Source organism: Euprymna scolopes, chromosome 16 (assembly GCF_053919585.1).
Source record: "Euprymna scolopes isolate OS-2025 chromosome 16, ASM5391958v1, whole genome shotgun sequence".
Taxonomy (NCBI): Eukaryota; Metazoa; Mollusca; class Cephalopoda; order Sepiida; family Sepiolidae; genus Euprymna; species Euprymna scolopes.
The window spans coordinates 52,466,477-52,481,551 of NC_136497.1; the positions used below are offsets into that span (position 1 = coordinate 52,466,477).

At 36.3% G+C, this 15,075-nt stretch overlaps 1 protein-coding gene across 3 annotated transcripts in view; it reads left to right on the plus strand.

Moving 5' to 3' along the window:
• Positions 1-15,075, plus strand: part of LOC145295954 (multiple PDZ domain protein-like) — a 548,951-nt gene that overhangs the window by 518,461 nt on the left and 15,415 nt on the right. For all 3 annotated transcript variants that reach the window (XM_080141856.1, XM_080141857.1, XM_080141858.1), the window contains 2 exons: positions 148-262; positions 13,837-13,942. In XM_080141856.1, the coding sequence (XP_079997982.1) occupies positions 148-262; positions 13,837-13,942 (221 nt within the window). The remainder of the gene's footprint in view (positions 1-147; positions 263-13,836; positions 13,943-15,075) is intronic.

Below are 15,075 nucleotides of genomic sequence, written 5' to 3' on the forward strand. Positions count from 1 at the left end.
CTATTACACCTGTGCATTGTATTTATTGCCTTCTGTAAATTTCCTTTATAAACAAATTCGACAATGCTTCAGCTAACCACATCAACCTCTTATTTTTCATGAAAATTGACTATGATTTTATATAATTTTTTAATATGCTTTTTCCAGATTGGTGACCAAATATTAGCTGTTAATGAAATGTCGACTAAAGATTTGACCCACACTGAAGTGGTAGGAATGCTAAAAGATACATCAACACCAGTCATTCTTACTGTCACACATGGTAAGAATCGTTTTTTTCTATCTCTCTATATATGAAGTTAGGTATGTGTATATGTTTATATATTTTTATGTACAGGATTCAATCTTAAACTATTTAACCAATCATTGTGTTTTGGAGCACAGCTGCTAGGTGTAATGGTGGATATTGTTTTGTACAAAGGGAGTAAAAATGAGATGCAAACCTTTGTGAAAGTTTAAATACCTCTGATTTTTTTGTGAAATGGCTATTAGACATAAATTAATAAAAATATTTCCTAGTATTTTAAAGGGTTTGTATAGGACATATACAAGCATAACCTTATATTTGAAAGTTCTAATATTTCAGATTTGCATTAAATTTGATCTAGTCATTAAACACCTATTAAACAAGATTCTGTAAATTTAAGTTTAAGATCTTAAGCTTGAATTTTTAAATATTTTCTAGAATCAAAATCATATAATGGCTTTTGATAAAAATTGAAATAAGGATTCTAGACATGAAGTTTCAAGATATTATTATATCTTGATTTTAATTTTCGTAAGGGAACATAAAAATGGTACAAAACTGTTCTGGGAATTAATTTTACTTATAATGGGACAAGTATTTTTTTCGTTTGATATAAATTTAAAGAAAAGGATTTTTAGTTTACTTTTCTTGATTAGATTTTGAATTTTCTTTTTATAATCGATTTTATTAGAATAAAGCATAGTTTAAATGGAATGTCAGATTGTTTTCTGATAAAAAAAAAAGGGTGAAACAACTTATGATATGCACATATAGAGGGAATTATCTCCTTTCATCCAGAATATCAGATATGGCCTAAGATGTATTGCTGCCATGTATGAAAATGTGTGGGTTTTTTTTTTAATACATGAGAGGCTTAAAGGCCACTAGAGAATAATAGTTAATAAGTGTAAGTGGGACAACAGTGTAGTGATCAGTAGTGGTGAAAATTGGATAGAATTGTATTATTTAAGAGGACAGCTATACAAGAACTTCTTTACATTGAACTTGAAAATCACCATGTTGTAGTCAGTCGGAAGTGGGAAGTTCTAGGAAAAAAAACTTTATTCATTGAATTTGTATTGTTGACAGTGGTTGTAACAGGACAATTGTTTGTTGTGAATGTTTTGCAGGAGGGGGGGTGCATAGACTGAAGCTTACCATGAAAATAGCAATAGAGCAGATAAAGACTCGCAACATCTCATTTGTTAGAAAGAGGTTGCAAAAAAACGACATTCCTACTAGATATCGAAGCTGGTTTTGAATTCTGTTAAGGCAGCATAGGGTGATATGAGCAGCTCCTATCCAGATGTGACAACACTAATCCCTCTTAGGATGTATTTGGCTCTTATACAGGTAGAAGATTGTGTCTGGAGCAAGATAACTACTGGAGCAGTAGAATGCTCCAACCATTTTTCCAGCGACCTTGACAACAAATTTTATGTAATTGTTCCATTTCAGGTCAGGAATGAAAGTCAGTTCCAGAAGCTTGTTGAAGTAGGGTGTTTCCTCGAGACGAGAGCCATTCATTTCAGTTGAGGTCAAGTGGGGATCAGAGTGTTGGTTGTAAAAAAATATAAGCTTGATTTAGGTTTCATTAAAATTAAAATTCGCAATGAAGAATGATCTTCTGGCTTTTCTACGACTTTTTTCTTACATTACTTGTTCTTTAAGCTATCAGTATTTCCATGGAAGATGTTTGACTGTTCAAATTTCTGCATCCTCAATATAAGAAATTCATAACAATAATTCAACTTCTACTACAACCCAAAGAAACTTTCAAAGAAGTTTTTGCTTGTGGAATACATTAACACAAGACTGCCTCCATGCATACTACATAGTTGTCTTCAAATCCAATGTGAATAAATATGTCATGAACGGTGCCCACAAGGAATCAAATTTTTGTTTATTCTATTCAAGGTTTTTAATCCTTTTATAATATTCTCCATTATTCAACTAACAATGCATTCATTTCGTTGATTATCTCTAGTGGTTTTTGGTCTTAAATGATAACTCCAGTGCTGATATAAGAACAAGGGAAACAACTTGTGATACACCAAAAAGGAGTTATTTTCCTTTATTCTCAATGACATAAAACAGATACAACAGCATTAGTCAGCATTTCAACAGCAAAACATATCCATTGCTGTGATGGGTGTGTGGTTAAACATTATATTCTATATCCAATATATAATGCTTGCACATGTTCGAATTCTGTTTGCAGCACCATGTAGAACATATGTAATCATACTTGATAAAGGTACAATTCTAAATTACTGTAATGCTTTAATATCTATTATATAAATCTCACCTGTCTGTTTAAATGTATGTTTGTATGTCTGCCTAAAACTTTTGACAGAGGCAGCGGGTTTTCATGAGATCGGTATCGTTTTGAAGCTCGAGCCTTCAGACTACAAATATCGAAAAATTAGCTAAAAAACATTAATTCTTCACTCTCAACTGGGCACTTTTCTACAAAGAGGGGAGTCGCATTTTTTACCTATATTTTCGAAAGTCTTCCCCTGTTTTCGATTGACTAGCCTTAATTTAAACCTTCACCACTCCTGGTTTGCTGATGGATGCAACGGCAAAATCACATTTTTTCCCCCTCCTTTGCAGTACAAGTTCGAGCCTGCCTGCCTACTACCATTTTTTTGCTCAACACACACCTCCCAACACCCAGGCAATGCCGGGCACCCAGGCTAGTCTAATATATAAAATTAATTTTTACTGTTAGACCCATATAGCAATGTATGTGACAATTGCTACTATCACTTTTTGTTTTTATCCTACCACTATGTGGTGGTCGACTAGTTTGAGGATTGACTGTAAGCCAGCAATATCTTAAAATGAATCTGACAATTGAGAGCACTGAATCTAGAGAATCTGCTAGCGCATCTTCTGCATGAAAGGCTGTGGAGGCCATATGTGTTAATTAGTTGACCACAGCATACTTTTGGGTGTGGATGTTGCATACTTTTAAACCTATGCACAGGGTGATGGCAAATCTGAAGCAATTCTCAACAATCAGATCCTCAAAGGCTGATGATAACAAGGCTGTTAATCATGCATCGCTGTGTGGCCAACTTGCAGCTTGAAGGCAAGCCAGATGGAGTTGATCATAGAATTGTATAGATAAAAGAATTATCTACTCCTGTTGAAATAATATTGAGAAGTTATCTGCCTCTGGTACAGGAAGTACCAGTCAGTTATCGGTCCCTTAAAACTATATAAGAGATGAAAGCAGCCATTTGTATTTTGGAGTTAAACTCGGCATTGAACTTCTATACTTTACGAGAATATACATAATTTAAAAAAATATATAATTGTTTTAACAAATTTTTTTTTTTTTTTCTTGTGTTTTATTTCTTGAGTTATTGAATAAAAACATTTTTCATAGAAAATATTATTTCACTTCCATACATCATCACACTTTCATTATTTATGAAATGCTTTTAGTCAATAGCTTTCACTTATGAACCAAAATTATAGGCTAATAAGTATGGGTTACGATGTATATTTTTGTGTAGTTAATAAATTCATGTATGAATACCCTGTTTTCTTTGTCTGTAAAGGTTCTGACAGGATTAAACAAGGTAAGAGTGTCCACGCCCATATTTAGAGAGATTTTGTGATTGAACAATTCTCCCTTATGCACTCTAATTCTGTTAACTATTACAAACTATAATTAGTATTTAAAAATATATTAGAAAATTTAAAAGAAGTATAAATATAAGAAAAAAAAACTTACATCACTAGAAGTTATTAATATTATAATTTTTTTTTTTTTTAGATTTTCCATAAACTGATACCATATTTGATTATGTCAAGCTTTACTTGAAATTTAATTCAAATGATCAAGTTTCAGATTTTTTTCATGTTTGATATAATTGAGTTATTTTTAATGATATTTAGTTTCTTAGCCCATTAGACAAAAATGAGATAGCTGAATAGATTTGACCCATAACAATCCTGGTTCAATCAGCTTCCTTTAAAGGGGGAAATTTCTAGACAACATAAAATTCATGAGCAATCTCCAGTTGCATGAATAACGTTTTTCAAGAATTTTTTTTCTCAAAGAATTTTTTTCCAAAGAATCCAACTTTATTTGGCATTAAATGACTTGAAAAAGTTGATATGCCATAAAACAAGACAAACGAAAACAAACAGATAATTTAATTTTTGCATGGAGGTGTCATTGTTTTCCTACATACAGCACCTGATGTTTCAAATGGTCATTTATCCAATACTGACCAGGCTCAACATTGTTTAACTTTGGTGATCTAATAAGAACTGGTCTGTTAATATTATAATGCGCCACATGATCATAGTGGTAAAGAGTATTAGTAAAAGCGTTTATAATCATTTCTGTTAGGAATTTTTTTTTCTTTTTAATTTGATTCTGTTTTTGATGTCAAAATAATCATGTTACAAGTAAAGTTTTTTAAATAATGCATGTTCAAAACTGTTTTCACTGAACCAAAGAAGATATCAAGAATGTAGATCTAAAAACTAATTGAATTGACTTTTGAATGACTGAGCATAAAATTAACTTTAATTTCATCAATTATTAGTTTTTGGAAAATGAATAAATGGAAAAACAAGATAAGTCATTTTTGAAACCAAAAAAAATATCCGTTTGTTAAAACTATGAAAGGTTATGTGGCATATTTTAATATATGTATGTTTTTAGAATAATTTGTTAGCTTTCAAAAGAAATTCATAACAGAAGTCCTTTTACAATTGTTTCAAAGTCAATTTCTTCCAGAACCTCTATTTTTTTTAATTTTTTTTTTTTATTACATTTTCACCCCAAACAAGGCAAATTGCCACTTTGGTGTAGGGGGTTACTATCAGGGGCAACAACTACTGGGGTACTATGTAGGGATTTGGGCAGCAAGGTGTCGGTTCACGTTACACTTGAACTTCTGCACGTCAGTACTGTTGGGGAAGCAGGGACCTGGAATGGAATTCCAGAGTCTTGCGGTTCTGGGGAAGAAACTATTGGAGTAAAAAGATCTTTTACATCTAGGGACCTCTACAGTGTGGGGGTGGGATCTAGTAGCCTGTCGGGTTTGTCGAGGGTGCTCGCGTCGTGGGGGCACAAGTGATTGCAGTTCGTCAGAGCATTCACCACTAAAATACTTGTAGAAAAGGCAGAGGGATGCAACATTTCGTCGATGGGACAGAGGCTGAAGCTTAGATGCCAGTTCAGGGCCTATCAGGTTTGCGACTCTCTTTTGAACCTTGTCAAGGAGCGAGAGACTAGTAGCAGATGCACCAGCCCAGATGTGGCAGCAATACTCCATACATGGGCGAATGGTGGCCTTATAGAGGTACAGGATACTTTCGGGTGTTAGTAGTTTTCTAGCACGGTAGAGAGAGCCTACCTTTCTTGCAGCGGCCCTGGCAATGCCTTCAATGTAATTGTTCCAACTCATGTTTCCTGTGAATGTTAGGCCAAGGAGTTTGAAAGATGGACTCTCAGATAAAGAGTCGTTGGTCATTGCTATGGGTGGTAGAGAGGGTTTCTTGTAATTATTGAATGAAACTAGTTTAGTCTTGGCAGCATTGAACGCGACCAACCACTTTTGTCCCCATTCCACTACAGATTGGAGGTCTTCCTCTAGTGTTTCTGCCATTTCTTTAGAAATGTGTTCATTCGTCTTCCTGTCGTGTCTGCCATAGAGTGTAGTGTCATCAGCATATATACCCATCTCAGAGGCAATGTTGTCGGGGAGGTCATTTATGAATATCAGGAACAATAGAGGTCCAAGGATAGAACCCTGGGGCACTCCCGCATTTATATCATATTGTTTAGATGTGCGACCGTCGAGGACTACCTGGATTTTTCTCTTATCTAAGAAGGATTTAATTATGTTAAGTATTCTACCAGTGATACCGTATGATCTGATTTTACTGAGGAGACCCTCATGCCATACCCTGTCAAAAGCCTTAGATATATCTAGAGCTACCGAGTATAAGATATGCCTGAGCGATTAGATTGGGTTGACCTTCTTCTAAAGGGTTGAGGGTACCGGATTGACAGTTCCTGGCTGCTGTTCCCGACTGGTAGTACAGGAGCCCTAACTCTTTGGTAGCGCTTAGAGCGGCTGCTCCATCAACAGTTGAATAATATCGGGTTGTTTGCAGTGCCATGACGCGCATGGAAAGGGACCCTGCACTCATCCCCGGTGGGCTTTCCTGAGGCCACAATCCTAATTGGAGAAAGGTCAGCTGATGGTCTACTTGTGATGCATGTCTGAAGCTCCGCATAACCTCTTGTTTAGCTCCCCCTTACCGAAACTCTTAAAAAAAAATATGACGACAGTACAATCTAAAAATAAGCTTAAACCAGGATTAGGGACAAACAAATTCAACTTGCCTCCTCCCTTGAGGCTCTCATTCACAAATATCCGTGGGCTTAGAACTAACTTAGCTGATGTTGAAGTATTTCTCTTAACAAATACCCCGGATATCTTAGCACTAAGTGAGACTAACCTACACTCCTCCATTCCCTCTATTTTAAGCAACGCTATATTATTAGTGATATCCTCTACAGAAGGTTAAAAATATACAAATATTCTACATAATGATAGATATTCAAACATTTTCACTAGTCATGCTGTAAAAGTTAAATACAACAGATTCTTTGATGCTGTCATTTTCTTTTTTTTTTTCTTTTTTTTTTCACAAATAACATTAGTTTGCATTGTTAGTATTATTCAGACTATTATTTTTATCTTGGTTATTTTTGGATAATCTTCATCAGGTGCGTTTTTCAAACTCTGGAATCGATATGGAATTTCAAAATGAAGACTTTATTTAATCTACAGAAGTAGTCTACAGAGTTGAAGTTGGAAGAAATTAGTCGTGTTTTTAATTTCCAAAGAATCAACAGACTGTCTGAATATTAGAAGACTTTAAAATAAGGAGTCAGATTTTTTTTTCTTTTTTTTTTAAATCTTACGAGGCAGTCGAACCTTCTGACTCCACAACCCTGGTGGATTGTTCTCATTCCATTAGCCATGACCAAGTAAAAGTGTTAAGCAATTTTTAATTACTTTTTTAAATTCTTAGTTATGAGGATTGACCCTTCGACTGATAAAGATTCCAGAATTTGAAAAGCTGCACCTGTAGAAGACTGGGGTTACACCAGTCGAAACATTGTGAGAATAATAACCAAGATGAGAACAGTAGTACAAATAATCTAATAAAAATTGTCGATCCTCATCTAAAAACATATTCCAAAACACCATATTAGTTTTTGATATGAATAATTAAGTTTTTACTTTCCCTTTTTCTGTTTCTTAAATTTACCCTGGCATCTCCTGCACCTAATATTTTAACAGATATGTTTGATAAATATTTACTTGCTTGTTATTTTATAAGCTTATCGTTACCTTTTTTATTGCTACATATTTATTTTTAATTTGATGCTTTTCATACTTAAAAAAATGTTTCTCCTGGTAAAACATTATTTGCTATATAACTTTTTATTAAGATCTTATATAATATTAACACTATTTTTACAGCATGAGAAATCTGTTATAAAGTTATATAATTTATATGTAATCTTCATATAGGTTAATAAATAAAATGTTTTAATATTTTTTATAACTTGATACAATCTTTTTTGAAAAGTCTTAACATTTGTTGATATAATAATAAAATTCATTAACAGTTTTCTTATGTAGGCAATAAAAACATTTTGTATTAATTTATTTTTATTCATTATTTTTTTGTTATAAGTGACTGCATATAAAATCTAATTCCCAGCAATTTGATTATTTACCATATTTTTTTATGCATTTAAACTAGGCCGAAGCAGGGATAGATTAAAGGTCCCAGGTAAGAATCAAGTGCACCTCTGCAAAGATTCAAGTTTAATAAACCTTTAAATTTGCTATGAACATAAGTGGATTTCCTTACCCCATCTTTATTTACTTGCCTATTTAAAACTTAAACATGACGTACCAATGAAAATGCTATTTCAAACTGAAGCATGACGAATAAACCAATGGACATAGACACTTACAGAGATGCTTGGATACATGTAAAAAATAATGCAAAAAATGTTTTTAGTATAAAAATTATTTTTAGTTATAAAAAATTAATTTGTACACACCTGTTCGAATTGATATTCACTATCATTCACTCAATCATTTTATTAATAAATTTTAATTTACATGTTTCAGTCTGCACTTTGGTATTTGAAAATGAACAAAAATATTGAAACAATTGAATTATTTCTACACACGTGCACACACACGCACATTTCCTCAAATTTCTAGAACAGAAAGCGCACACGAAAAAAGAAAGTGCTAAAAAGAAACAAAAAAGTAACATAAAATGTATCTAATTGTACCTACTCAACGTTTTAACGGCTGAATAGAAAGGAATTTCAGGCTTGAATTAAATCATAAAAAAAAAACCAAAATTCAAATAAGAAGTTTTCTTTCACCATGTGGAAACAGCTCCCAGATCTAGTCCCCCCCTCCCCCTTCTGCCATTGATGAGGCATCTGTCTGTCAAATTGAGGCTGCCATTTTGGAAGATTGGCACATTACTATTCACCAAATAGCCCAAGATGTCAAGATTAGTACAGGGTCTGTGGAAACTATCATTCATGGCCATTTTCATATGCATAAGGTGTCTGCCAGATGGATTCCTAGGTAGCTCACACCATTCCAGAAGCGAGAACGCGTCGAGTGCTCGAGGATGAATTTGGAGATGTGCCAAGAAGATGAGTCAAAGTTTTTCAAAAGACTGATTACACAGGATGAAACCTGGTTCCATCACTATGATCCAGAGACCAAAGCCCAGTCAATGCAGTGGAAGCACTTGGACTCACCACCTCCAAAGAAGGCAAAGGTGCAGCCCTCCCCTGGCAAGGTCATGCTCAGTCTTCTGGGACCAGGACAGAGTAGTGATGACAGATTTCCTGGCAAAGGGTACCACAATTACAGGAGCCTATTATGCTTCACTTTTGAGGAAATTAAGAGAAGCTATCAAAATCAAGAGGTGGTGCAAGATCAGCAAAGGTACCCTCCTCCTGCAGGACAACGCTCCGGTCCACAACTCGCATGTCGCCAGATCAGAAGCATTGGCGTGTTTATGAAATCCTTCCCCATCCTCCCTACTCTCCTGACCTTGCACCCTCATACTATGAAGCTATGAAGTTGTTTTTGAAAGGAAAGCGTTTTCCAGATGATGCAGCCTTGATTTCTGAAGTCACGTCATGGTTGGAGGACCAACCTGAGGTGTTCTACAAAAACGGTCTCCAGAGCTGCATTAAACGATGGGAGAAATGCATAACTCTGGGTGGTTCCTATGTAGAGAAAGACTAATAACTGTGCCAAGTTTTGTTGCTCTACTCCTATGGGAAGTAGGTCAGGGGCATTACTTATTGCACACCCCTCTTACTTATAATTTCCCATTAATTGCTTAAAATCATTTTAAATTGATTTTCTTTATAAAAATAAAACTACTTGATCAATTTATGTAATTTTTCAAATATGATCTTTCGTTCCGTCATAGGTTCATATTTTTGTTTTCGAAGATAGAGAATTCTGGACAATCACCCAAAATTTTAAGTCAACATTACAAAATATCACTGAAGAATGTCAATGAATAATGAATGTAAGCCATGACATTACAAAAATTGAGAAAATAGATACTGGAGGAGGGGGCAAATATTTGTACACTAATAGTATCAACATCAACTAGGGTTTTATCACTCAATGAGGAACCCCTCCCTAGACTTTAACCATCTAACTCTGTCTCAAGCTATTCACTGCCATGTGGGACCCATGCGCTGTATCAGGTCGTTCCTCCAACTCGTTCTTGGTCTTCCCTTTGGCCTCTTATGTTCCAGAGATTTCCATTCTGTTATCCTGATGGACCATCTGTTATGTTTTCCGGCTACATGCCCTGCCCATGTGTTTGGGTGTTTTGATGGCAGTATTGATGTCAATAACTCTTGCTTGTTGGCAGATCAAGATGTTTGTCTTTCTGTCTTGTAGAGTGATGCCTAACATTATCCTCTCTCTTCCTTTGTACTACTGCCAAGATTTCACTCTGGCAAGTTGTCAGGGCCCATGTTTCACTACCATAGATTATCACAGATAGTACATATTCATTGAAAATCTTCCTTTTGATTGACATATTTGCTTTTCGGCTTTTCATGATATTCTCCACTTTCCCAAAAGCTGCCCATCCCAATACTACCCTTCTCTTTATCTCAGGGAAGTGATCTCCATCTTTTGTAATTTTCTTTCCTAAGTAAATATAGCTTTCAACTTCTTCAATAGTCTTTCCATCAACAATTATTGGCGACTTAGCAGCGTGATGGTTTAACATCACCTCAGTCTTTCCAAGATGCATGTTGAGGCCAACTGGTTTGCTCTTAGAGTGGATGTCATTTGGAATGTCATTTAGTTCCCGAGGAGAGTGTGCTATCAGTATTATAGCATCAGCAAAGGTGAGATGTGATAGGTGTTCTCCATTGCTGTTGACTCCCCTTAATCCGACTGATTATCGCATCCTGGAGACAGACTGTGAAGAGTTTTGGTGAGATGTTGTCATCTTGTCTTGCTTCCTTCTCCAGCTTGATCTTGTTGCTGTCACGATGGAGCTTTAAAGTAGAGGGTATGGTCGAGTAACCTGCTCTGCTTGTTCTCGTGGTCAATGACTGTCTAGTGTCCCTAGCATATTATGTCTTAGCAAGACTTGTGAGAGAATACCTTGTATGTCACTGGCAAAAGGCTGATTGGCTGATAGTTCTTAATATCTGCAATGTCTCTTTTCTTATGAATGATGACCACTGATGCATTTTGACCTTTACTCCTGATTTTAAATGGAACACATACATTAAATCCGTTGCCAAGGCCGCTGGAAAAATGGTGTGATCCTTCTATAGATCCACTAGATATCTTACTGCTGATGCAATTCTCTATCTATATAAGAGACAGGTACATCCAAGATGGAGTACTGTTGCCACATCTGGACAGGAGCTGCTAGAAAAGACTTGTCCTTCCTTGATAGGGTTCAAAATAGATTTTGTAGCCTCATAGGGGATGTATTTTTCTCTTCCCTGCAACCTCTTTCTGACAGAAGAGATGTTGCGAGTTTGTCTCTGCTTTATCGTTATTTTCATGGCAAGTGCTCGACTGAGTTCCAATCTATGGTCCCCCGCTCGCCAAACTTTCACAAGAAACACCCGTCTAGCAGAAAACACTATCAACAATTTCTCCCACTCTTTATCTGTGCTAAACCTAAACGTAGATTCCATGAACAAAGCTTCTTTCTTAAAACTGTACGCCTATGGAATTGTCTTTTGTTTTCCTGCTTTCCAGCTGACTACAATATGGTTGTCTTCAAGTCTAACATAAACAAGTTTTTGATGCATCGGTCCATATAAGTTAACAAATTTACCGAATTTCCATTACTAACAATTACTATATTGTCCAATTTCTACTGTACACTCTTTAACCCTTATCCTCGAGTGGCCTTTTGGCCTTGATAAGTGGTGATGCCTATGTAAAAAAAAAAAAAATATAAGGAAAAAAACACCATCCTCTGCTGCAGTCTTGCATGACTTCAGTCGCTTAATAGCTGCTCTCACTGGAAGAATGGGTGAATGAAGTTCCTCAGATTTGTTCAGTGCATGAAGAGTTGGTGGCATAGAGGTTAGTCTATAACTCTTTGCACCTTGAAACAATTCTGTCTAAGTCATGGATGAGAGTACCATCTTCTTTGAGATAGGTGATGTTGTTTCTGCCGAGACGCTGCCTTTTTTTTTTTTTTCTAAACTTAATGCCTTTGTTTACTTCAAGGGTTTGTAGTATTTGTTGTTGATTGAAATTTGAAATTTCTTTTGCGATTCTGCGTCTCAGTCTTGCATATTTCAATGTACTCGATGTGCTGTATATTTGTACGACTTCTTTTCATCTGTTGTCGTTTCTCTCTCAACTATTTTGTAATTGTCTGGTTTCTGTGGTTTGTATTGTTTCCAGTGCGGCCCGGCTGATCTCTGATATCACTTTGTTGTAGTTAGTGTTTGGATCTTCTGATGTTGCTAGCACCTCAAATCTGTTGGATCGCAGCAGCCGGAACTGTGATGACTTGTCTGCTAGACCCTGGGTGTTTGGTTTCTTGTGTTTGATGAACTTTGTCCTCTGTAGCTTGGTGTCTATAGTAAGAGACATTCTGATCATTCGGTGGTCACTCCCTGTGTTTAACCTGTTTATGGCAGAAACATCAGTCACGGTGTGTGGCCTGTTGGTAAGGAATTTCATTCTTTGTCGTGCGATTAGGGGATATCCAAGTCCAGCGTCTGTTTGTTTTTTTCTCGAAGAACATGTTCATGATCTTTAACTTGTGGTGTTCTGCAAAGTTAACAAGGGTGTCACCTCTGCTGTTCCTTGTTCCATAACCATATGGACCAGTATTTGATTCAAATGTATTTCCTATTCCAACCTTGGCATTAAAATCCCCCATAAGGATGGTGTGACTGGTTTTGCTGGTAAAAAGAAGTTTATCGACATCTTCATAGACCATCTCCACCTCTTCATCAATATGGCCTGTCGTTGGAAGGTAAACCTGGATGACATTAATGAGGTATCCCTTGTTGATCCTGATGGTGAGCTGTACCACTCTGTCTGAAACACCACTGGAGTTTATGATGTTTCCTGCAATATTTTTGTTGACCACAAAACCGATCCCATTGCAGGAAGTGTTCCCACCCTTATAGTATAAGTGGTGTCCGCTGTTGTTAAGGATGAAACATCATTCACTCGTGCGTCTGGTTTCACACACACACCTATAACATCAAATTTGATCTTCTGTAGTTCATCCTCTAATCCAGTTACTCTAATGTCAGTAGACAGTGACCTTGTGTTGTGCGTTCCAATGTTCAATTTCCAATGACAACCTGTTCAAACCTAGAGATTTTTAGCACCCTCTGTTCCGTTGCTGTGCCGTTTGCTGCTGGAAACAGTGGCTCGAGAACTGCTAGCGGCTGAGGGCCATTTTTTATTCTTGTATTCTATAATCCTGAGATTTTGCCATACTTGCCACACTTGGCTTGCGGGTTGGCGAGGGTATTTAACCCATACCTGGAGAAGTTTGCTAGATGGCCGTTAACACTTGGTGCACATCCACCCTTAAATAGGTTTTGTTTTTAGTCCTGCTGGGTGTCTAGCCACCCTCCTCATCAAGCTAGCTTGATGAGAGGTGCCAGTGACAACCCGATCATAGACAGGTGGTACTGGTTTACATCTTACTAGTAGCATTATCATGGATGACCTGGTGGCATATTTCACATATTATTTTACAAATGAATAAACGTAGAAATCGGACAAAATCAAACAGGTTAGCGTTAAAAAACATGAGTCTTGTGAACTAATAGTATATATCTTTTATAAATAAAATATATCTAAATTTGTCTTTGTTTAAACTTTTACGTGCATAAAGATACAATTTTTCAAGCGTATAAATATTTGTTTCTGCCTCACTGTATTTAAATAAAAAGCACATTTGTAAGAGTTGTTTCTTTGAAATGATAATAAATCTCTTTACATTATTTTTAGGAGAAGAAAGAAAAGTCAGTGTAAATGGTCAATCTCCATCACATCCCCCAAGTGAGGCTCCATCTTTTACTGATGAAGCAATTGAAGAACTTTTGGAAAGTCATCAGTAAGTATTGTTTTATTTATAGAAAAAATTTTGACAAATGAACATTCATCTCTCCCACACATTTTCGTTTTTCATGGTCTTCATCTGTTTTTGGTATTTAAAGTGCTTTGAATATCTCTTATTCTATAGTGGCCAGCACCAAACAATTCTCACATTGGCTCTCTGTACAATCCAAAGGATTGACATCAGTCAGGTTGCATCCAATCACATCATGTTTTACATACGTAAGGCAGATCTTCTTGGGTCTACAATGCTCTCATTAATGTCGGTGATGTTCAGGTGTGTTATGGATGTCATGCAACAGGAGACACGCTGTATATGGCTGAACCATCTGCAATGCAGAGATTATAAAGCATCCAGAATCCCACTAAAACCAAGCTTCTGATGCAGCATGGTTGAAAGGATACTTTCCTCCAGTTTGCACCCGCACTTTTTTTTTTTTTTTTTACTCACGTTCACACCTAACAGGGCATATCGCCACTTGGATGTAAGGGGTTACTATTTAAGACTATGCCTAGGAAAGATTAACAAGATGTTGGTTTACATTACATTTAAACTTCTGCATATCAGTACAGTCAGGCAAGCAGGTAGCAGGAAGGGAATTTCAAAGTATAGCTGTTGGAGGGAAGAAACTGTTAGAGGAGAAAGCTTTCTGGCATTTAGGGACCTCAACAATGAAAGGGTGAGATTTTGTTGCTAAGCAGGTTTGTTGAGGATATGTACATCAAGGGGCACAAGTGAAACGAGTTCATCAGAGCACATTCCATTAAAATATTTGTAAAACAGGCACAGCGATGGGACAGGGTTTGGAGCTTAGTTGACAAAGTCGGACCTATTAAACTGAAAACTCTTTTTTAGACCTTATCCATAGAGGGGGGGGGCTAGTGGTAGATGCACCAGATCAGATGTGGCAACAATATTCCATGCATGGGTGAATGGTGGCCTTGTACAAGATACTTTCAGGTGTGAGTAGTCTTCTAGCTCAATAGAGGGAACCCACCATCTTTGCTGCAGGCTTTGCAATGTTCTCAATGTATTTATTCCAGTTCATATTACCTGTAAATGTTAGGCTGGGGAGTTTGATGGAAGAATTCTCAGGTAGGGTGTTACTTGTTATGTATATTGGTGGTTGG